The following is a 23,607-nucleotide window of genomic DNA, read 5'->3' as shown; positions in this document are numbered from 1 at the left end:
GGTTGTTTTAATTTAGTCCTAGTTTCACTATTTTTTTCTTTTTAGAAATTTTACTGTAGTAGCCCAAATTTGACCGGGCTCAAATAAAACAAAAGAAAATAAATAAATAAATAAATAAATAAATATCTATTTATTAAACAGTCCATTAAAAGTCCAGGTTACAAAACCCAAACGTTGGGGCCCAATGTCTAAACATAACAGACTGACCCAAACTCCACATCGGGCCCAAATTTTAAAACACGTTACACAGCAGACCCCTAAAAACACTTGATCCATCTATCAGGCTAACCCAAATCTAAAAGCAGCCCAAAAGGCCCAAATGACTTAAGAGAAACAGGAAATCCTAGGGTTTCCTGAAGACTGCAGCGCTGCAGCAACTTCTGGAAGCCTCGGGGAGCATCTGTTCAACTCCTCAAATCGAGGCCATCAATGCACTGTTGACACGCCATTAATGCGCTGTCCAGAAGATTTTCTCTCTCACGACCGTCCAGCTCCTGAATCAACGTCCGATTGACTCTGTTCCAGCGACCTTTTCACTGCCGAGATCATTGCCCCCGATTGTGCCACCATCGGAGCTTCAGCATTCATCACGCCAGCGGCCCTTGAATCACCGAGGTCCTCGTGGTCACCTGCAGAAAAAGGAAAGAAATCAAAGCAAAATTGCAGCAAATAGATTAGAACAGGGTTTGGAAAGAAATCTTTTGAGTTCTTTCCAAAATAGGCAGTAGATTAAGGCTATAAAGCCTTTTTTCAAATCTATAAGAGGGGGGACACAAGAAAAAACGTACACACGCATAGAGAAAAAACACCAGAGAGATATACCAAAAATACTGTATACAGAATATTTTTGCAATAATACACTAGAGATTTTTACAGGAAATAGAGGTGATATATCTTTGCTTTTATTTTTATTTTTTTTTCTCTTCTAAATAACATGCAAACATTATTAAAATATATCAGGATAGAGTTTATCGTTGAAATCTCTTCGTGAAGTCGAAACATTTCAAATTCTGGCCGCCGTACATGACGGCGTTGACGGTGGCGCGTGGGCGCGTGAGCGCGCGCGAACCCCTGGACGGAGGTCCGGTGACACTTTGAGAGCCCCTCCCTAACTCTCTTTCAGAGAGTTTCTTTCCTTTTTTAAAAAAAACAGACTTCAGAAATGATTTTTAAACTTAAAATTTGGCTTATATAGCCTAAACGGAATGGTGCCGTTTTGGTTTAATTCAATAAGCACAAAACGACATCGTTTTCAGACCAGGATCCGCGTGTTGACCCGATTACCCGGGGAGGATCCGCGTGTTTTTGAAGATTGGGTTAATTACTCAATTGATTCTCCCACATTTTTTATATTTATAATTTTATTTTATTTATTTTTTAATTTAGCTCTAATGTTTTAATTTTGTTTCAATTTAGTCCTCTCAGTGATTTTAAAACAATATTTGGGAAACGGTGTCGTTTTGGGATTAGGGCTAAATTGCCCAGTGAGTCCTCTGAATTTAACGCGCATTTCAATCAGGCCCAAAATTTTTATTATTTTGCAAATTAACCCCCAAATTCCTTAATTAAATTTAATTTTAATCCTTATATACCTTTAATTTAATTTATTTAAAATAATTTATATATATATTTTTAATAAACATTAGTTATATATATAATAATTATAGTATTCTACTTCTATTATTTGTAACATTATATAAATTTTATTATATGTTATATATTTTTATTATAGTACTTATTTTATTATATTTTTATATGTAAAATATTTGTTACATTATTATTATTATTATACATATTTCATATTATATTTCATTATATTTATTTAAGTTTTTCATCACATATATATTATCTATAATATTATCATGCATTATTAAATATTGTATTTTAATTATATATGTATATTTTTTAAATAATTACTCACTTTATTTTATATTTTAAATACGTATTAAATCTTTTATATATTGTTATATTTTATTAAATGCTAGTTTCATAATGTTATTAAGTGTTGTTTGTTTGATATATTTATGTTACTATATTATTATTATTATTATTTTTATATTATTATCATATTTGATTTGTATATGTATTTATATGTCTAATTGTATATCATGCCTCTTTTTTTAATTATTACTTTGTATGTTCGTATATTTTGCTTATCCATCTTCAATATATGCTATGTATATCTTAATATGTATGTTGTTATGTAACTAAGATTTGCTATATTTATGTATGTGTCTAGTACAGGACCTTTATATTATTGCTATCATATTATTTAAATGCATGTTTTAGCTACCTATTATTGTAATATGCTATCTTACATGTTATAATGTATATATATGGTTCTTCATGCGTTAATTAAAAACGAGATTCAAAAGTTTTCAAAAAATAAAAAGGCAATGCTTGGTATTTGGAAACTTCGAGAAAGGTAGTGCCCTAACTTACTGGGTTGCGACTTTTCTCTTTGAGCTCGAATAGTCAAACACCCTTCTAAGCTTTTAAGGTTTTCAAAATACGAGCAACTGTCTTGGAATTTCAAAGCATTGTGTCATAACTTACTAGATATGGTGTTTTTCCGTTTTGAGATAGGGATTTTCAAAAAGGGCTAGCTTAGCTTCGAATGTCTTAAAAATATTGCTTCCTAACTTATTGGATATAATATTTTGATTCATTTGATACAAGTGAACCCTAATTTTCAAAATTAGAATATCCTAAAGAGGATTGCATCTTAAAACTTTCAAATTTCCGATATTAAAGACACTTGATAATCAATTAGGTACCAATTTTTGGGCGTTACGAGGGTGCTAACCCTTCCTCGTACGTAACCGACTCCCGAATCCGTTTTCTCGACTTTCGTAGACCAAAATTAATGTTTTAAAACAAAACATTTTATAAGGTGATCCAATCACACCTAAAAAGATTGGTGGCGACTCCCGTTTTCGTTTTTCTTAAAGTCGATTCCCCTTTTCCAAAACTCGATTTAAAAAAAGGGTCTCGACATTTACCATTCAATTTTACCCCGCTTTCAATTAAGTCCTCGATTTGCTGATCTCCTAGAGAAGGGACGCGTGTCCTGAGGATGGGATAATTTCTTATTTGGTCCTCGTTCATTTTTGCGCTTTTCATTTTGTTCTTTTATTCATTTATTTTATCCCAATTTATCCTTTAATTTAAATTAAGTTACAATTACGTCCTTTACTTATTTTAATTCTTTTATTTATTTATTTACTTATTTGGTTATTTATCATTCATTTACTTTTTGTTATATTTGGAATTGTTTTTTTATTTATTTTCTTTTCATCGAGCATTTATTTATTTATCTTTTTATTTTTTTTTCTTTTTACGCTTAAATATTAGATTGTTTATGCTCTTTTATTTGTGTATTTTTTTTATTTATTATTGTTGTTATTATTTTATTTTTATTTCTTTACTCGTTATTTTATTATTTCTTTTATTATTTTCGATATTTTCATGTCATGTTTATTTATCCTTTTTAATCATACATTTTCTATTTTTATTTTTATTTTAATTTACCTTATTTATATTATTATTATTATTATTATTATTATTATTATTATTATTATGTTGTTGTTGTTGTTGTTGTTGTTGTTATAGTATTCCTTTATTTACTTATTACTTATCATTCTAATATTCTACCTACCTAGTCATTCTATATTATTTCATTCTCACTATACCATACATTATATTTAGACATACTTGCTTGTTTTATATTGTAACCGAATAAACTAAATAGACATCACTTTAAACATTATATTAAATTTTTTACTTGATGCGTAAAAAGGAGAATTTCAAAATCAAGGTAACGTTTTTATTTAAAGATTCGAGAAATCAGCCCTAACTTACAGGGTTTGATTTTCTCTTTGAACCTAAATAACCGAACATCATTTTAAAACTAAAAACACATTAGATTTAAAAAATAATTGAATAAGGAGTAGTTTTATTTTCGAGAATTTGAAATGTCATGACCTAACTTGCAAGACATGACCTTTGTTGTTATCTCAAAATAAAAAGGCCTTTTATATAAGTTTTGATTTAATTAAATTATTTAAATTAAAAAACATGCAAAGAGGGATCATATTTGAATCTTCAAATTTTTATTTTTCAACATTAAAGACATCAAGTAATCAATTAGGTATCAATTTTGGACGTAACGAGGGTACTAATCCTTCCTCGTGCGTAACCAACTCTCGAACCCATTTTCTGGATTTTTGTAGACCGAAAAACATTATTTTAATAAATCAAACCTCTTATTAAAAAGATCAAATTATGAGGTGACCCGATCACACATATTAAAAGTGATTGGTGACGACTCTCATTTTCATTTTAAAATAAAAAGTCGATTTCAAAAAAATTGGTTTCGAAAAGTTACATTGAAACTTGATAAATGAAACTTGTACATTTTGACAAAGCTATTGATCAGCTCTACATTACCTAATTACATCAAATACATCATCAACCAAGTTCAAAACTAACTAGATTACATGACATCAACTAAACTAAGAAAACAAAACAGTAGCAAAAACTTTAGCAGCTGCATGCATGGCTCGGGCTGCTTCTCTGCTCTTTAACAGCTTCATATGCTGCATGCAGACCAACTTCAAGAATATGACATGTTATCACAATTTAATGATAAGAGATTAATTTGGTTAAAAAATTAAATACTAACTTAAGAAAAGTTGCAAAGTTTATATAAGTATTCAAAAAATTACCTCAATGAAATTAGGTTTTATAAAAACAACAAATTACGCCTAAAAATGTAATCTACACTGCCAAAATAGCTTCAGTCAGCTTAGCTAGCATCCGAATCTGAAATGGCCATTTATTTATGACCAACAAATTCCCACATCAGCATTTTATGAGATATCCTATTTATTTATAAAAGAAAATGATAGATGAAAATTTGACAACTTACAGATGATGAAGCACAAACATGAACATGCTATACCAAGAGGATTATGACAAATTTTTTTAAAAAGAATGAAAATACAGTACAACAAAACACGAGGATAAGATATATTTTTATCAAGTTGGAGTTATGCCCAACAACTCAAATGAGTTGGCTAAGCCTAATATAATTAAAATATCTTATTTGTTCACTTGTTGCTGAAGCTCATCTTTATCTGCCGCTTAGTGTCCAGCAATTCTTCCGAGATATCATCAGCCACTTTTTTGCTTCTCGTGTCCTGGAAATATCTAGGTGTTCGGTGCAGATACTCGTATGATACAAGATCCGTGCTGCATAGCTTACAAAGATTGATGAGAGGATGGAGATGGAAAAGGAGCATAGGAGCAGCCATCCCCGGCTTGTTTTAGTTCCATTACCATTCCAAGGCCACATAAATCCAATGCTTCAGCTTGGTTCCATTCTTCACTCTAAAGGTTTCTCCATCACAGTTCTTCACACGGCATTCAACTCCCCTATTCCCTCAAACTATCCTGAGTTTGTGTTCGTATCAATACCTGATAACTTATCCGAGCAACTCATCTCTGCCGACGATTTACTACCTTTTATATCACTTCTTAACCTGAATTGTGGAGTTCTCTTCCAAGAATGCTTGGCCAAGATGGTACAAAAACAAGAGGTAGAAAATGAGCCAAGTATTGCCTGCATTATCTATGATGAATGCATGTATTTCTGTGATGCAGTAGCCAAGTATGTGAAGCTTCCCAGTATTGTCTTGCGAACCACCAGTGCTTCAACATACCTTTCTCGAAATGCCATTCTCCAACTCAAAGCTGAAGGTGTCCTTACTTCACAAGGTATGTATAATCTTTTACTACAGCATATATAACCGAACTTATTAGATTCCTAGGGTGGTTACTTGTTATGCAGTTTTTTCAGTAGCACTAATATCTGTAGCATCTTTGATCTGCGCCCTTTAATCATTCTTCAATATTTTTTACCTAGTTTCAACATCGCAAGACTTGGTGCCTGGGCTTCATCCCCTCAGATTAAAGGATCTGCCTGTGTCCAAGATTGGAACACCAGAAATTTTCTTGCAGTTTATAACTAATATATACAAGAAAAGAACATCTTCAGCAATTATCTGGAATACTAATGATGTCCTTGAACAGCCGTCATTGCGAGAGATTCAAAAACAATGCCAAGTTGGAATATTCCCAGTCGGTCCTTTGCACGAAGTAGCCCCTGCCTCCTCAAGCAGTTTAATAAAAGAGGACAACAGCTGCATTACATGGCTTGAGAAGCAAAAACAGAACACAGTTCTATATGTAAGCTTGGGGAGTTTAGCATCTGTAGACAAGAAGGAGCTGGGTGAAATGGCTTGGGGTTTAGCCAATAGTAAGCAGCCATTCTTGTGGGTTATTAGACCTGGGTCAGTTGATGATCAGGAATGGAAAAAGTTGTTGACAGAGGGTTTTGTAGAAGCTGTTGGTGAAAATGGGTGTATTGTAAAATGGGCACCCCAGAAGGAGGTGTTAGCACATGGCGCCGTGGGAGGGTTTTGGACGCACTGCGGTTGGAATTCAACACTGGAAAGCATATCAGAAGGGGTTCCAATGATCTGCAAACCATGTTTTGGTGATCAAAGGGTCAATGCTCGGCATGCAAGTCAAGTGTGGAGAATCGGCATACAATTGGAGAATATGTGTGAAAGAGGAGAGGTAGAGAGAGCTATAAAGAGGTTAATGGTGGATAAAGAAGGGAAAGAGATGAGGCAGAGGGCTAAAAACTTGAAGGAGAGGATTCAACTCGATATCAGAGAAGGTGGTTCTTCCTACAATTCCTTGAATGAGTTAATTGAGCTAATTATGTCATTCTGATGACATAGCAGGCAAATAATAAATTACTTGTGTGGCAAAAAAGCTTTAGGCTATAAGCGTAAGGAGAAGACTTAATGGTATTTTAGTAAAAAATATCAAACACAGGAAATGTGAAAGAATAATGTATTGTAAACACCATTTATTGTATTGTTCAAATTATATAGCTAAAAGAAATAACAGAAAATATATCCTGCTAATATCAATTACTTAACAAAATTAAAAATTCTTAAAAACTTATTCTATAAACCTATTATTCAAGTCTAACGCACATTCTCAACAAAGCTATATACATGGTAGAAGGAATTTTGGTTTTAAGCTAATTAATGGGTTTTCTTTATGCTTGAATGGGTTTCAGGTACTGTTTCTCAAAATTTTAGTTGAATTTGTCAAGAACAATATAAAAGATAAGGGAAAAAAAATTCATAAGAGAGACTATATTTGCTAGTTATTTGTATCGGTAGAGAATTAATTTGTATATGCAAGGAACAAAAAAAATAACTAAAAGATTGAAAAAATTAATACAAATTTAACGTGAAAAGCTCTCAAAAAGAGTAAAAAAAGAAAACCTTCAAAACAGAAAACAAAAATTGAGATTTGTAGCATATATAACTAAAATATCTCTTAATTAAAATATCTCTTAATTAATTAAAATTTAAGTAGGAAATTAAAACAAAATTTAACTGACAGAAAAAAATAAAAAAACTTTCTGAGGAAGTGAAGAGGTTTGATGTCAAATCCATCGAGATTTTTGGTTTAAAGCTTTGAATCAATTTTTTATTTTCTAAAAGAGTTTGAAATGTTTTCTTAGATTTTTATGTTTTTTAAAACAATTGAATTTGATTTATGTTTTTGTCTAATAATAATGTAAAATGTTTAATAAAATTAACAAGTGAGCTTCTTTTCTTGAAAATTTGAATTAAGGCTCCGTTTGTTTGGTAGTAAAATATTTTTTGAAAAATGATTTCAGGAAAATGATTTACTTTTCTGGAAATGATTTACTTTTCTGGTGTTTGGATTAATCTGTATAAAATATTTTCTGTTATTTGACAGATTTCCTGAAAATATTTTCCAGAAAAGCTGTTTTCACATATATTAATAAATTTATATTTTAAATTGTTTTTACATATATTGCAATGATTTATTTATAAATAAATAAATCAAATTAAATATATAATAAATTAAAAAAACTAAAGTCAAATAAATTATTTCTAATCGTGTTATAAAAAAAACAAGAATTGAATAATTATAATTTAGCTTTCAAACCACAATTATTATTAGATATTAATAACATTATCCAAATGCATAATTAGTAGTACACTACATGATAACAACAATATTGTCCAAGTGTATAACTAATATTACACCACATTAAAAATATCAATATCTTCAACCTTGAGAAAATTTTTGAAGCCAAATTTTTCTATGTTTCTTACTTTTAACTAAAAAAGCTTTAGCCTCAGATTCATGACTCACTAGATAATCAAACACAGAACACAGGAAGTCATCATCAAATCCTTCTACCTCCATCGACATCACTTCTTCGTAAAGATGTGGTTGTTCCAAAGCATTAGCAATTTTGCTAAGTTGTTCACCCACAAATTTAATTTGTTCATCAACGACACTTTCTTGAGCATTTTTTATTTTACGTTTGGATGTGCCAGATGAAGATACTTTTGTTCTTACCTCTTCAGTCTCTTCATTGTCGCAGTCTATAAGCACTGAATCTTGGTTACCATCATCCAAATCTTGTCAGCAAATGTTCTGGCAAAACTCCCTATTGCCATATCTTTGCCAACAACCAAAGTCATTTCATCATAATGATCAATGCTTTTATTCAAAAATGGTTCATACTTCTTGTGTACCTGTTGGATATTATACACAATTAGAATAACAAGTAAAAAACAATTGAAATATACTTGACATATATATGCATATATTACCATCACTGCTGCATCATATGTCGCTCTATCACATGTGATCATTTTCATGTTATCATCCCATCCAAAACCACTTTCACCCCGAATTGTACATATAATCTGCCATTGATTTTTTACAGTCCTCAAATGATTTTCCACATGCTTCGCATTGCATTAGACTTGAAATCTTTTAGAAATAGCTTCGGCGACTTTATTAATAGAAATTGTTTTGAAAGTGTTAGAAGGCCTATTTCCTTTCTGGGCCTCCTCTGTTAGAATTTCAAGAAAAAGATGTTCCATCGGTTTTTATCCACCTGAATTGCTTAGAGGTCCCTTCTTTGTTGCCCTTACTCATTCTACATTAATAATTTTGATTGTCAGTCATTTCAATATCCAACAAGCTTAAACATAATAAATTCAATATCTAACAAATTTAAGACATAATAATTTCAAAATCCAACAAACTAAATTTCAATATCATTATCCAACCAACATTAACAAAAAAATAATAATTTTAATACTAAAACATACATAACATAGAAACAATAACCCTAAGTCCTAAACCTACCAAAATTTCTAGCCATATAATCATTCCACATAGTTTGTGCAATTTCATCTCTCTTAGCAGACCGCTCTCTTGCTTCTTCTTTTTCTTCTTGCTCCGTAAGAGTTGGTATTATCAAACCAGATTCAGGCTCCTCGTATAATCCTTGATTAAGTAAATCACTAGAATCAACTCCCATTATATGATTATGAATGATACAACAAGACAAAACTATATCTACTTAAGTTTGAAAATTCCAAAATGGTTCAGCATCTAATACACGAAACCATTTCTTCAAAATTCCAAAAACATGTTCAATAGTGATTTGCAATGATGAATGACGAAGATTAAAGAGTTCCTTTGCATTTTCAAGCCCCTGAGCACTAAACTCTTTTAAATGATATCGGACACCACAATATGGGGTAATATATCCATTTCAGATGCCATATCCAGTATCAACAAGATAATATTTCCCTACAATTTTACAAAACATAATTATTACTAATAAATTATAAGCTTACTAGAAATATTTGGTATTTAATGATTTATAATTCTTACCTTTCGGAATTCTTAATCCTCTTGGGCGTAAAGGTGCATCACTTAAAATACGAGAATCATTTGCACTTCCTTCCCGACCAGCTAAAACATAGGAAAATTTCAAATCAAATGTAATGGTAGCCAATACATTTTGTGTTGTCCCCCCTTTACGGCTACGAAATATTCCTTAAATGTGATAAGTCGTAATTTCTACATATTTTATCCCATGCTTAGCATATTTATGGATGAATTATCATTAGATTTGTGGAATTCGATGCTCCTAATCCTTTAATTTCATGTTTTATACTTAGGTGAGCATAGGAGAGTAAAAAGAGCGAGAAACGGGCCAAAAACAGAGGAAATTGGTCAACGTAGGAAATCAACATCGCCTGAACTTCCTTACACGGGTAGACCACACGCCCGTGCCTTTTTAGCAGACTCTAACACGGCCTAAGCCACCTCACACGGGCGTGTCACATGGCTGTGTCTTTATCGAGCCCAAGTCTAGTTCTATTCGAAAAAGGCCACTTTTGAGGGTTTAGAAGCATTCTAAAGCCTATATAAACACCATAGAAGGGCACCTAGAAGACACACGGAGTACGAGGCAAGGAATTACTCGAAGAAAGCTAATTTATCCATCTCAGAAGTCAGATTCTCCTTTAAGACTGAAGATCCCCCTTCAAGTTCTTTCAGGGTTTTTTGGGTTTCTTTATGTTTTGTTATTATTATTCTTCTAAGATATTTTCTTTTACACATATGAACTAAATCCTCTAAATACCTAAGGGGGATGAAACCTAATACGGATCTTGTTACTATTTCTGAATTATATGATAAATACTTGATTTGTTCTTAATTATGTGTTCTTAATTCTTGCTTTAATATTTCAGGATATTGATTCAAGTATTGATGTACTTATTTAGAGGAGCAAAAGTCCCTGTCTAAGAGTAGATCTAGCATAATTAAGCGGAGTTGATTGCACCGTTAGACATAGGGCGACATAAATCTGCCGGATTAGGGTCAAACCTAATAAGGGAATCCATAGATCGAGTTAATGCAACACTAGGGGTTTTAATTAGAAAGAGATTTCAATTAATCAACCTAGGGTTAGACGTTGTTAGTCTCGAGAGAGATAATAATATAAATTATGGATTTCTATGGATCAAGTCAAGTGAATAAATCGTCTAGTTCAGAGTCAAATAACAAGTGAAGCCTAGGTAGATTCTTCCTTGGGTATTGTCTAAATCAATCAGTTTTCCCAAAAGTATTTCCCCAATTTACTTCCTGTGCATTCTTAGTTTAATTAATTAGTTTAGATGAAGCAAATCATCTTATTTTTAGGCTAGATAATAAAAGAAGGTTAATACTAGTACTTTTAGTTCCTGTGGGTTCGACATTCCGGTCCTGCTATAAGCTATACTACTGTTCGATAGGTGCACTTGCCTTTATCGTGATAATAGTTAGTTTTCAAGTACGATCAATCATAAATATAAAACTTATTACGCACATCAAGTTTTTGGCGCCGTTGCCGGGGAACTAAGATATTAGGAACGCTTAATTTTTATTACTTTAGCCATTTATTTTATTACAAGTTAAATTTTATTTTAATTTTGTTTATATTACTAAATTTTTTTTATTTGCTTCTGGCAGGTTTTTATAGTTTATGACTAGAAGAAACCCATCAGGACCATTACTTTTTGATAGTGAGATCGAAAGCACAACTCGCAGAAACCGAAGAGAAATAAGGCGAAGCCTACGATACATAGAGGAAGGGCAAGAGGACGATAGTCAAACTACAACTGAGGGGATGGCTGAAAATCAGAATAATCAGCTACCTCCTGTGGTTGCTGCAGATCCACTAAATCAGAATCTTGCTCCTCATACTATGTATGATTATGTTAAACCTAATTTAACAGGAAATGAATCGAGTATAGTTAGACCTACTGTTGCTGCAAATAATTTTGAACTGAAACCTAACACAATTCAATTGATACAACAGTTTGTTCAGTTTGATGGTTTGCAGGACGAGGATCCAAACACTCATTTGGCAAATTTTCTGGAGTTCTACGACACTTTTAAAATCAATGACGTTTCTGATGATGCCATTCGCCTTCGATTGTTTCCCTTTTCATTGAGGAATAAAGCTAAACAATGGTTGAACTCTTTACCATGAGGGTCAATCACAACTTGGGAACAAATGACCGAAAAATTTTTACTAAAATATTTTCTGGCAGCTAAAAACGACTAAATTGAGGAATGATATCTCTTCTTTTTGTGCAGATGGATCTAGAAACCCTGTATGATGCATAGGAAAGATACAAGGACCTATTAAGAAGGTGCCCTCACCATGGGTTACCTCTATGGCTGCAGGTTCAGATTTTTTACAACAGTGTGAACCCTTTAACAAGACAACTCATCGACGCAGCCACCGGTGGAACTTTAAACAACAAAACACCTAAAGAGGCTTATGAATTTATTGAAGAGATGTCACTGAATAACTATCAGCGGCAAGTCATGAGAACAAAGCCGACAAAAGTAGCTGGTGTTTTCAACCTCGATGCGGTTACTATGCTGTCTAACCAAGTAGAACTTTTAAATAAAAAGATTGACGGTTTGTATGGTTCTACTCAGGTACATCCAGTGATAAGGTGCGATTCAAATAGAGGAGGAGTACACACAGAATATCAATCCTAGCACCGAGGAGGAACAAATTCAATATATGGGTAACAATAATTCTAGACCTCAAAATAACCCATACTGTAACACTTATAATACAGGTTGGAGGAACCATCCCAACTTCTCGTGGGGTGGCCAAGGAAATCAAAGGCCATAATATCCCCCAGGTTTTCAACAACCACCTTACCAGCAGGAAAAGAAGTTGAACCTTAAGGAGATGCTAACAAAATTCATCTCAGTGTCAGAAACTCATTTTCAGAATACTGAAACCGCACTTAAGAATCAACAAGTGTCAATCCAAGGGCTCGAAACTTAGATAGGCCAGCTTGCTAAATTAATTTCTGAACGACCACAAGGTAGCTTACCGAGTAACACTGAATCTAACCCAAGGGAACAGCTTAATACGATTACTGTTCGAAATAAAGAAGGGTTAGTTGAACCTGAACCAGAACCGAGGCTAAGAATTGTGGTAAGTAAAAGTAAGGATGAGGTGGACCACAGTGAGCGAAAACCGATAAGTAAAGAGTATGAACCTCGTGTGACATACCCCAGAGTGACAAGGAAAGACCACACTGACGAACAATTTGGTCAATTCCTTAAATTATTAAAGAAATTACATATTAACTTACCATTTATTGAAGCTCTTTCGCAGATGCCAAACGCAGTTAAATTTTTAAAGGAGCTTTTAGCAAATAAACGGAAGTTGGATGAGGTGTCACATGTGGAGTTAAGTGTAGTTTGCTCAGCAATTCTCCAGAATAAGCTGCCCAACAAATTGAAAGATCCAGGGAGTTTTACGATTCATTGTTTAATTGTTAGCTTAGATGTTAATAATGCATTGGTTGATTTAGGGGCAAGCATTAATGTTATGCCTTATAAAATGTTTAAATAGTTAGGTCTTGGGAAACCCAAACAAACTAGGATGAGCATTCAATTGGCTGATAAAACCATTAGATTTCCTAGGGGTATCATTGAAGATGTTCTTGTTAAAATCGATAATTTTATATACCTAGTAGACTTTGTTGTTCTAGATATAGAAGAGGATAGTAACATACCTTTGATTTTAGGATGACCATTTTTAGCAACTGTTAGAACTATTATTGATGTTGGTACAGGAGAACTCACACTTCGTGTGGGTGATGAAACAATCACTCTTCAAGCTCGTAAAAGGGGTTCAAGAATCTATTTTCTTTTTATAAGGGCTAAAATCATTTATTTTGGCTTTTTGACCCTATATTGTAGGGTTGTAAAAATTATACTACTAATACTGATCATGTGGTGCAACCTTCTTTGCAGGAAACACGTTCGAAGAGCATACATGAGCCATGTTCAAGTAATAACAAAGGACCCATCTATGAAGAGAAAAGGCTACAGATCGAGGAATTAGATGAATGGCGAATACAGGTTAAGGAAAAATAAAAAATACACAATACATCAAATCAGTGCCATGACGAACCTAAGGTTAAGACGAATCAATTTAAGATAGGGGACGAGATGATATTGGATGAAGCAGACCCTCGAGTTAAAGCACACAAGGCTAATACAAAAGAAGTAACACCCTTTACGGTACTGAATATTTTCCCGTAAGGTACAGTCGAGGTAACTCATTCCAAATTCAAAACTTTTAAGGTAAATAATACTCGACTCAGACATTATTTTGATAAAATTAATAGCAGAGGTAAGGAGTTTTAACTCCTCAATCCACCGTAATCATACGAAATCGAGGTAAGTCGAGCTTAGACTATAAATAAGCGCTTCTCAGGAGGCAACCCGAGCACTAACGGTGTTGATTTCTTTAAATTTTAGTTTTTAACATCTAAATCATTAACTGAGTCCTTGAACACAGGTTTTCCAAATCCACACGGCCAGGCACACGGGCGTGCCTTAGGCCATGCTCATACCACGGACAGGCGACATGGCCGTGCGATACGACCGTGTAAAAACAGAGTAAAATTTTTCCCAAAACACTAGATTCGATACATTGCTTCGGCCATGCGACATGGCCGTGGGCAATCCTGCCAAATCAATACGGGCGTGCAACACGCTCGTGTCTGTAAGTCGTGGTAGAAACTGAGAAATTAACACGGGCGTGAGACACGCCCGTGCCCACTACCCGTGGTCAAAACTGTCAAAATAGCACGGGCGTATGCATATATACACGGGTGTGAGAGAAGCGAACGAAGCAGGACACGACCGTGTGCACTAACACCCCTAAAGAACACGGGCGTCGTCCGAATTCCAAACGCTCTCAAGTTTGAAAATCATGAAACACATGGGCTGAAATAAAGGCACACGGGCGTGCCCCACGGCCGTGTGCCCCAATATCTATATAAATCCCCTACTATTCATCATCCCCTTCCTCAATACCCTAACCCTAGCCGCTGCTCCCTCTGCTGCTTTCGCCACCCTTTCTCTTCCCGTTTTCCCCCATACGCATCAAAATCTCCTCTATTGTCCTCCCTTCATCCACAACTCCCCTTTTTCCTTTCTTTTCCCCTTATCCCTCACTTCCCTCTCCGAAATCCTCTTTCCCAAAAAACCCCAACCACTCACCCCACACCCTACCGTCGCACAACCACCACATGCTGCTGGCCACTTCCTCATCCACTCCTCGGACGACCAACCTCCTCCCTCTACCAAGCACTATTACATTTGTCCATTCTTTCCTCTCTATTTTCTTCATTTCTCTTACTAATCTTATGTTATCTTTTATTTTATTTGACTGTTTTTTATTAATCTTCGTACTCCTAATGATATTCATGCTTATGCTTTTTGTTCTTGTTTAGTAATTTAACATTTTAGTCGAACTTACTCTATGCATTATAAAACATTTAGTCATTCTTGTGTTTCCATGGATTTCATGCCTTCATGCTCTACCTATACCATATTTCATATTATCATCCACATATGCATTATTTCCTCACCAATACTTTTTTTATATTCTATAATAATTGTCTATATTATTCACTAGGTATTTTGTTTAGCACTATTCTCGTATTCTTAGGTATTTTGTCATGCTATTACTATGCCATTTTCCACAAAATTTCTGTCGTCAATTGATTTATGTTATGAAGTTCGATTACTTTTGGTTGAGTCTTGTTAGTGTCATTAATTTTTGGTTGAATTTGTTAGTTTAATTATATTCATGGTTAATTTCTTTTTGGATTTGTTACCATATGTCATCTTCTCCGTTCATTAAGCCATGATAACTATTCTTCTTGCAGGTATACCATGTCAAATCCACGTAGTAAGAAAACTGCCATCCCCGCTTCAAAAAAATAGAAGGGACCCAGAGCCACATCAGCAAGCGCATTTGCCGAAGTATGCCCCCCTTCTTTCAATTTCCACCGGGACTCTAGGAGGAACTATTCCAGATACTACAAGCCCGACCCCTAGGTGTGGGTTATTGCATTGATTGGACTACTCTAGAGAAGATCCAACTCACTAACACAGTCCGGGCTCTCCTGACTACTGACCCATGGGGGTTTTTCTTCGAGATCGTCGAGCCGACATATCTCAAGCTCACATTAAAACTCTGTTCGACCTTCCATCTTCAAAACGTTATGACAGAGTTCGATGATCCTGGAACAGTCCAGTTCTGTCTCGGCGATTTAGTTCGCCAGTTTAGCGTGCCTGACTTCGTTGTCGCATTAGGATTATATACGGAGGAGTTCATAGACGATGACGACTTCGACAGTCTCCATCGCCACATCCACTACTCTCCTTCAAATTGCTGGAAGGCCCTAGTCCCTTCTTCGGCCACTTATGACCCTAGCCACTCCAAGGCATCGGCTCTCGCCCCATCACTGAGATACTTACACGCCATCCTAGCCCACACCCTGACAGGAAGGCCAGAGAGTACCGATGTCGTCAACACTAACGACGCCTATTTTGTATAGAGCATGGCGCATGGGCACGTATTCAACCTCGCTTATTTCATCTCCCTCGCCATCCTCTATCAGACAAAGCAGCATAGGAAGGTAGTCATTTCCATCGGCCCTTATGGGACTCGCCTAGCGCGATACTTCGGTCTCCTCAACACGGCGGCGCAATCATCCTTCCTCACCTTCATCGGTCAGATGTCCCCACAGGGCATCTTGAGTATGCTTCATATGAAGATGATCAAGTGAAAACGTGTATTCAATCCTCCTCAGTAGCGCCTTGTCCAGTTAGCAGAACCAGAGGATCCGGAGGACATTATTGATGATGTCCATTCACCTCACAAGGATCCACCATCCCAGCCACCACCTATTCATTGCCTAGTTCATGCAGCTGCTTCACTCTCTAACATCTCTGAGCGTCTCACTCTATTCGAGCATCAATGTTTTCAGCGCTTTAATCATATTGATGCAACCTTACATCAGATTTGTAAGCACCTTCACATTTCATCGCCACCCCCACCTCGCGAACCATCTGGGGACGAGGATTTTTGAATACTTTTATTTCTTATTTTTAGTTTTTTACTTTTATCTTTTAAGTTACAGTTTATTTTATTTTTCTTTAATACTATTTTTACTTCATCTTTAAGTTTTACAATTTATATTAAGCAATTTATATTCTCGGCCATTTCTTTACAAGTAATCATGCTAATTTATATTTCCTAAAGAGTTAATGATTCTATCGCAGTTATGAAGAGCTCCAAAGCTCACTATTGCTTAGGAATTTGCAACTCTACTGGAAAAGGTCCTCCACGACTGCCATGCCCTACTCGACCACGACCATAGCTATCACCAGCTACTATATTCTTTTGGCACAGGACTTGTGGACTAACAACCTCTACCACCTCCGGAGTATCCTCTTCCAATCTCACCCTTGTCTTAGCCAATTACTTTCCATAACTTCAATTCAAGGATTCTATTTAATATTCAGGAAGTTTCAATTCTCTCTCTATCTTATGATCTTATATCTATATTTTTCAGTAAATCTATCTTTGTACATTGAGGACAATGTACATCTTAAGTGTGGGGGGTTATTTATATCATTATCAGAAAAATCCCTGAATTTTGTCTTATTCTCACATGACTCACTCATATCACTATTAGAATGAATTTTGATTAATTTATAATTTTTGTTGATATATCTTGAATTAAAACATAGGCATTTATGCATTGATTGTTTAAACTTTAAGGAATTAGAGAATCAAGCGTGATAAGTTGATTTTTGAGAATTAAAAATTGCTAGGTTATTTCTTTAGGTATTATCTTGAAGTCGAAATTCACAGGATTAACATCAAAAAGCCATAATTTTTGTGAGGTCTTGAGCCTTTAGAGCATATATTATTCCTTTCATGCTCACTTTTATTTTTGCTATGAGTGCATCAATATTGATTTGTTATTCTAGAACTTGCTTCGATTATGCATGTCAAGACCACACCATTGATTTGATATGTCGAGATGATAAAGGCACTTAGGTTTAACCCACTCACTCCATAAAAGTCTACCTTCATAATTAACCCTTAGTGAACCCCCTTGAGCCTAACAAGTCATTCATTAATTTACCCTCAATATTAACCTATAACCCATTATTGTTGAAATCCCCTCAATTAATTTGATCCCTATTTTTGTCGAGATTTTATTTGAATAAATTGCTTAGCTATGTTTTATTTTTGATAGTTAGCAAAGTTCTATGTTACTTGATTTGTTCTTAAAATAAATGAAGTTGCTGAAATTGAGATTTGTCGTCTAGCATATTACGAAATTACGTAATGCTTGGATTAAAATGATGTTATCTATGAAGAAAAGCTCAATTCTAGGATCATCTAATTAGGGATGTAATTTGTAGTTTTGGTATTTTTCTAGTTAAGTAATTTTTCAATTTAATCTCAATTCTAACTTTGTCTTTCAGCTTGTGACCACACCCCCTGACCAAAGCCACATTACAACCCTCTAAAGACCTTTTGATTGATGTATCATCTTAATATATAGTGGTGGAGATTTGATTTTCACGCAAGCCTATGGTAATAACTTTTCATATTGACTGATGGGTGCTAAATTTGTTGTCCTTAAACACCTCGAGTGACTTGAGTGAATCTTTAGTGAGGATGCTGAATTCTGTGATATTTTGAATCAAAGGTGATTACTTAGATGAGGGGAAACACCTATGTTTTCGTGATAAAATGCTCAACTTGGAATGTTTGAAACTTTGATGTTCTTGTAGTTGAATTATCAATGTATGATTACTTATGGATTATTTTGAGATATTATTGATAGGAATTATAAGTTGAGAAAAATGAATTCTTAATTGTGAATTGAGGATTTTGCTTGAGGACAAGCAAACGCTTAAGCGTGGGGGTATTTGATAAGTCATAATTTATAGATATTTTTATCTCATGCTTAGCACATTTATGGATGAATTATCATTAGATTTGTGGAATTCGATGCTCCTAATCCTTTAATTTCATGTTTTATACTTAGGTGAGCATAGGAGAGTAAAAAAAGGTGAAAAACGGGCCAAAAATAGAGAAAATAGGCCAACGTGGGAAATCAACACGGCCTGGACTTCCTTACACGGGCAGACCACACACCCGTGTTTTTTTAGCAGACTCTAACAAGGCCTAAGCCAGCTCACAGGGGCGTGTCACACGGTCGTGTCCCTATCGAGCCCAAGTCTAGTTCTATTCGGAAAAGGCCACTTTTGAGGGTTTGGAAGCATGCTAAAGCCTACATAAACACCCTAGAAGGGCACCTAGAAAACACACAGAGTGGGAGGCAATGAATTACTTAAAGAAAGCCAATTTATCCATTTCAGAAGCCGGATTCTCCTTCAAGACTGAAGATCTCCCTTTAATTTCTTTCAGGTTTTTTGGGTTTCTTTATGTTTTGTTATTATTATTCTTCTGAGATGTTTTCTTTTACACATATAAACTAAATCCCCTAAATACCTAAGGGGGATGATACTTAAGACGGATCTTGTTACTATTTTCTGAATTATATGCTAAATACTTGATTTGTTCTTAATTATGTGTTCTTAATTCTTGTTTTAATATTCCAGGATATTGATTCAGGTATTGATGTGCTTATTCAGAGGAGCAAAAGTCCCTGTCTAATAGTAGATCTAGCATAATTAAGCGGAGTTGATTGCACCCCTAGACATAGGACGACATAAATCTGCCGGATTAGGGTCAAACCTAATAAGGGAATCCATAGATTGAGTTAATCCAACACTAGGGGTTTTAATTAGAAAGAGATTTCAATTAATCAACCTAGGGTTAGACGTTGTTAGTCTCGAGAGAGATACTAATATATATTAGGGATTTCTACGGATCAAGTTAAGTGAATAAATCGTCTAGTTCAGAGTCAAATAACAAGTGAAGTCTAAGTGGATTCTTCCTTGGATATTGTCTAAATCAATCAGTTTTCCCAAAAGTATTTCCCCAATTTACTTCCTGTGCATTCTTAGTTTAGTTAATTAGTTTAGATAAAGCAAACCCCCTTATTTTTAGGCTAGATAATAAAAAGAAGGTTAATACTAGTACTTTTAGTTCCTGTGGGTTCGAAATTTCGGTCCTGCTATAAGCTACACTATTGTTCGATAAGTGCGCTTGTCTTTATCGTGATAATAGTTAGTTTTCAAGTATGATCAATCATAAATATAAAACTTATAACGCACATCAAAATGCTAAGTGGAATAGATGCACGAACATGAGTTCTATCTAATGTTCCAATACAATCTTTAAAATAAGGATAAAACCTTGGATTGTTTCTGATTTCATTAGGAGTTGACTCATCAGGTAATCTAATAACTAGCTTATACAATTTCAAAATCGCTCTCAATACAACCCTAAAGTAACGGTGAATTGTCTCAATTGATCTATAATATCTAGATCCAATCACTTGAAACCTTACATTATGACCAATTATATGTAAAAATATAACTACTTTCTCCCTAATATTCACCGATTTAGTTGACTGTAACAAATTATTCCTACTAAGAATATCACACAAATTAAAAAAGGCTATCGGTCTCATCCTTATGACATCAATACAATGCAGGTCACCACTATATAAAATACTATTAATATAATTTCTCTTTCATAATATCGATTCAAACGAGGGTGAAAAGCAAGTTCCTTCCTAATTTTTAATTTTTTAATCCAAAGAGCCCCAAAAGCTAAAACTGAAGCCACGACTCCGACAATTATATTTTAATCTTGATTACGATCCATCTACATAAAATAATGCCACACAAATATTTGATCACTACAAAAAAGATGCAAACTTATCATAATATCACATATATGACTAAAGTTACCATGACTAAAGTGCATACATACATATATGAAAGTTTCTCAAACAATAACTAAAGTTACCATGACTAAAGTTACCATGAGTAAAGGGAATGGAGTTAACTAACCAACCCCAACTTAAATAATAACAAAAAAAGGCATAATTCAAGACATATTCATCACAAGCTGTAGTACCTAATAGAACAAAATTAATTAAGCCATTTTAAAATTTAAAATTTATTTTTAAAAATCATAAAAAAAATTTATTAAAAAAATGTTATAGAAAATTTAAAATTATAAAAGAATTATAAAAGGCTCCTCATGAGTATATGAACTAGTAAAAGATTGGAGCTTGCAATACTTTAGTGCCTTTGCTGTTATTGTTTTCCTCATATTGACAAAGAAAGAATTAAGACATATGGTTCCTTTGATGTGTGGAGATTCTAGTTTATTTTGATATAGAAAGAGTTAAAGCATCTTAAGCATTTTGAGAAAGGCTAAAATGCTAAAAAGGGCCATTGGTCTTTTCTAAATATCCTACATAAGCCCTTATCATATACTGTATTCGGTTAAGCTCTTAAAGTACTTTGTCTAATCAATCCCTTAAATTACTCTCTATTTCTAGTTAAGCTCATAAAGTACCATATTTTTGAATTAATCTCTTATTCTTCTAATAGTTTTTAGTGCCTTTCATACAAAAAAAGAGTAATCAAACAAAAATAATATTAATAGCTCAATCCGGTGCAACAGAAGGTAAGTGTTTATTTGAAAATGTATAGGAATGTTTTCGGTGTTCTCGCCTTTGAGAAACTTGGTTCTTGTAATAAAATATTTACTGTTATTGGGAAGTAAGCCTGTCAAGTTTTTATAGAATTGACTGTTAATTAGCTCTTATTTCAATTTGCAGCACTTTTGTGTTGCAATTTCAATGGTCTTCTTTGTTGCTGCTACAGTCTTAACCCTTCTGAAGTTATGTGGTAATTTCTTTACTCAACTAACTATAATACAATTTGAGCAGTTGCAAAGTAAGCATATTTTTCTTCTCTACATAGGCTTTATATTGTAGTTCTTGATCCAATAGTAACATTTTTCCATTTCTGGTTTATTAATACTTCTTCAACTTGATTGCCAAAGAAAAAATAGCCCCAAGTCAACATAGAGCAGCTTGAAAATGAAATCTTTGGCAGAAACACACACAAACTTTACTAAAATATTATAAAACACAGCAAGAGCATATAAAAAATGAACCAAAACCTCATCTGATTCTCCATTTTTAGCTAAACTTAGGGTATTTTATTAACATTAATAATTAGTTACTATCATAGAACTTGTGGTATTTTCTTCATTTTAATTTTAGTTGAGATCAACTTTAAGAAAATAGTTGGGTGAATTGAATACAAAAATATACAAATTTGAAACATTAGATTAACTTTTTGTTAGTTCAGAAAAGAAAAAAGAAGAACAAAGAACAGAAAAAGTCGAATCTCAAGCATCAAATGATCAAATCTAGTAATTATTCATACATCAATGGATTAAACAAATTTGAAACCACAAATCGAGTTGCATATTTTAAACTAAAAAAGTTTAGTCAAAAACATCAACTTATCTCAAGAATCATCCTAAAAAAAGCTGCAACTAAAACATTATAAAACCACGTCAAAAATGCAGGCTAATTATTCAAGAATTCCTCTACTAGTCTATGCAATCAAGAGGCTCTACTAGTCCCAGCTACTCAAGTAACCAAAGTTACTAGTTTGTACTTGTTGGCAATGGCTCCTACTCCTACTTTTCGAGATTTTTTATTATTCTACCCATTCCTAAACTTCCCATTCAATCTGATAAACGATGTTGCAATGGTGGAGGGGTATATTTATTTGTGATTATTCTACACGCCTTTCTACAGTGAAGATTGCAAACAAGAACAAATCGAGATAGATGATGTAACACCCCAAACCCGGCCCAGACGTTATGACCGGATCTGAGATGCCACATCGAAGCGTTCAAAACATTTTATATTGTTGATCCAGAAAAACTTACTTAGTTTTTTAAAAGATAATTTCATTATAGGTTAAAGTGAATGGAAGCTGTGCACCAGGCAGGAAACCGGAAAAGAGGTGGTGAGTCCATCGGACTGCTTAAGTACCAAGCTCCCTTCGAATCCAATCCTAGACATGCATACCGTCATTGTCACACCTTAACGTCATGGATATTTCTAGGAAACCGATTTGATTAAGTCATTTTTAGGAAAAGTGATTAATTTTGGAAAATACTTTCATTGCGGAAGCTTTGCTTGTTGTCGTGTTATTTTGAAATCAATTGTTGTTTTTGAAAGCGCGCCCTAAAGCTATCCAATTTCAACAGTTAAAATAAGTAATACCTATCTTAGTAATACATATTAAAACCATCAAAAATAATTAAGCGGCCTTATTACATTTAAAAAAAATCCCAAAACTTCAAACGTAAATAAAAGGATGTCCAGTTCACCAGAAGAAAATCAAACTTTCAGAACGGGTGGCCACTCCGAATTCCCTCACAGCTCCAAGCCCACTATGGTTGGGGATTACCTGCGTGGATGAAAATAAAAGGGGTGAGTTTGGGGAAACTCAGTGTGTAAATTAACCCAACCATAGCCTATATCAGCTCAAACCACAGAAATAGAATAAGTTGGCCTTAGCCCAGAATAGAATTCAGAATAAAGCCCATAGGCCCATAACATAACAGAATAGATACTACATGTTTATGCAGAAACCCAACCATATCCAACCGTATACACCCCCGTACCAACCTTACACCGTGTCGGGAGACAACTCGACCCACCCAACCGCTACACACCACAGAAATCGCAGCGAGGCTGCCAGATATTGTGACGGAGTCACCAGATACAGATATTGTGGCGGAGCCACCAGAACAGA

General features: G+C 34.2%; 1 protein-coding gene and 1 non-coding gene across 2 annotated transcripts; one reads left to right on the top strand and one right to left on the bottom strand.

The window, feature by feature from the left end:
• The first annotated feature begins 4,879 nt into the window (after positions 1 to 4,879).
• LOC107960025 (UDP-glycosyltransferase 76E2) lies at positions 4,880 to 7,011 on the top strand. Its single transcript, XM_016896228.2, has 2 exons — positions 4,880 to 5,778; positions 5,927 to 7,011. The coding sequence occupies exons 1-2, from the start codon at positions 5,283 to 5,285 to the stop codon at positions 6,799 to 6,801; spliced, it is 1,371 nt and encodes a 456-aa protein (XP_016751717.2). The 5' UTR covers positions 4,880 to 5,282; the 3' UTR covers positions 6,802 to 7,011.
• A 5,030-nt stretch (positions 7,012 to 12,041) lies between these two features.
• LOC121204254 (small nucleolar RNA R71) lies at positions 12,042 to 12,149 on the bottom strand. Its single transcript, XR_005899183.1, has one exon. It is a non-coding gene; the product is annotated as a small nucleolar RNA R71 (small nucleolar RNA).
• Positions 12,150 to 23,607: the final 11,458 nt, after the last annotated feature.

The sequence above is a fragment of the Gossypium hirsutum genome, chromosome A07 (genome assembly GCF_007990345.1).
Source record: "Gossypium hirsutum isolate 1008001.06 chromosome A07, Gossypium_hirsutum_v2.1, whole genome shotgun sequence".
NCBI classification, from domain to species: domain Eukaryota; kingdom Viridiplantae; phylum Streptophyta; class Magnoliopsida; order Malvales; family Malvaceae; genus Gossypium; species Gossypium hirsutum.
Note: the sequence above shows the minus strand (reverse complement) of the source record. Positions and strands in the feature narration are given on the sequence as shown.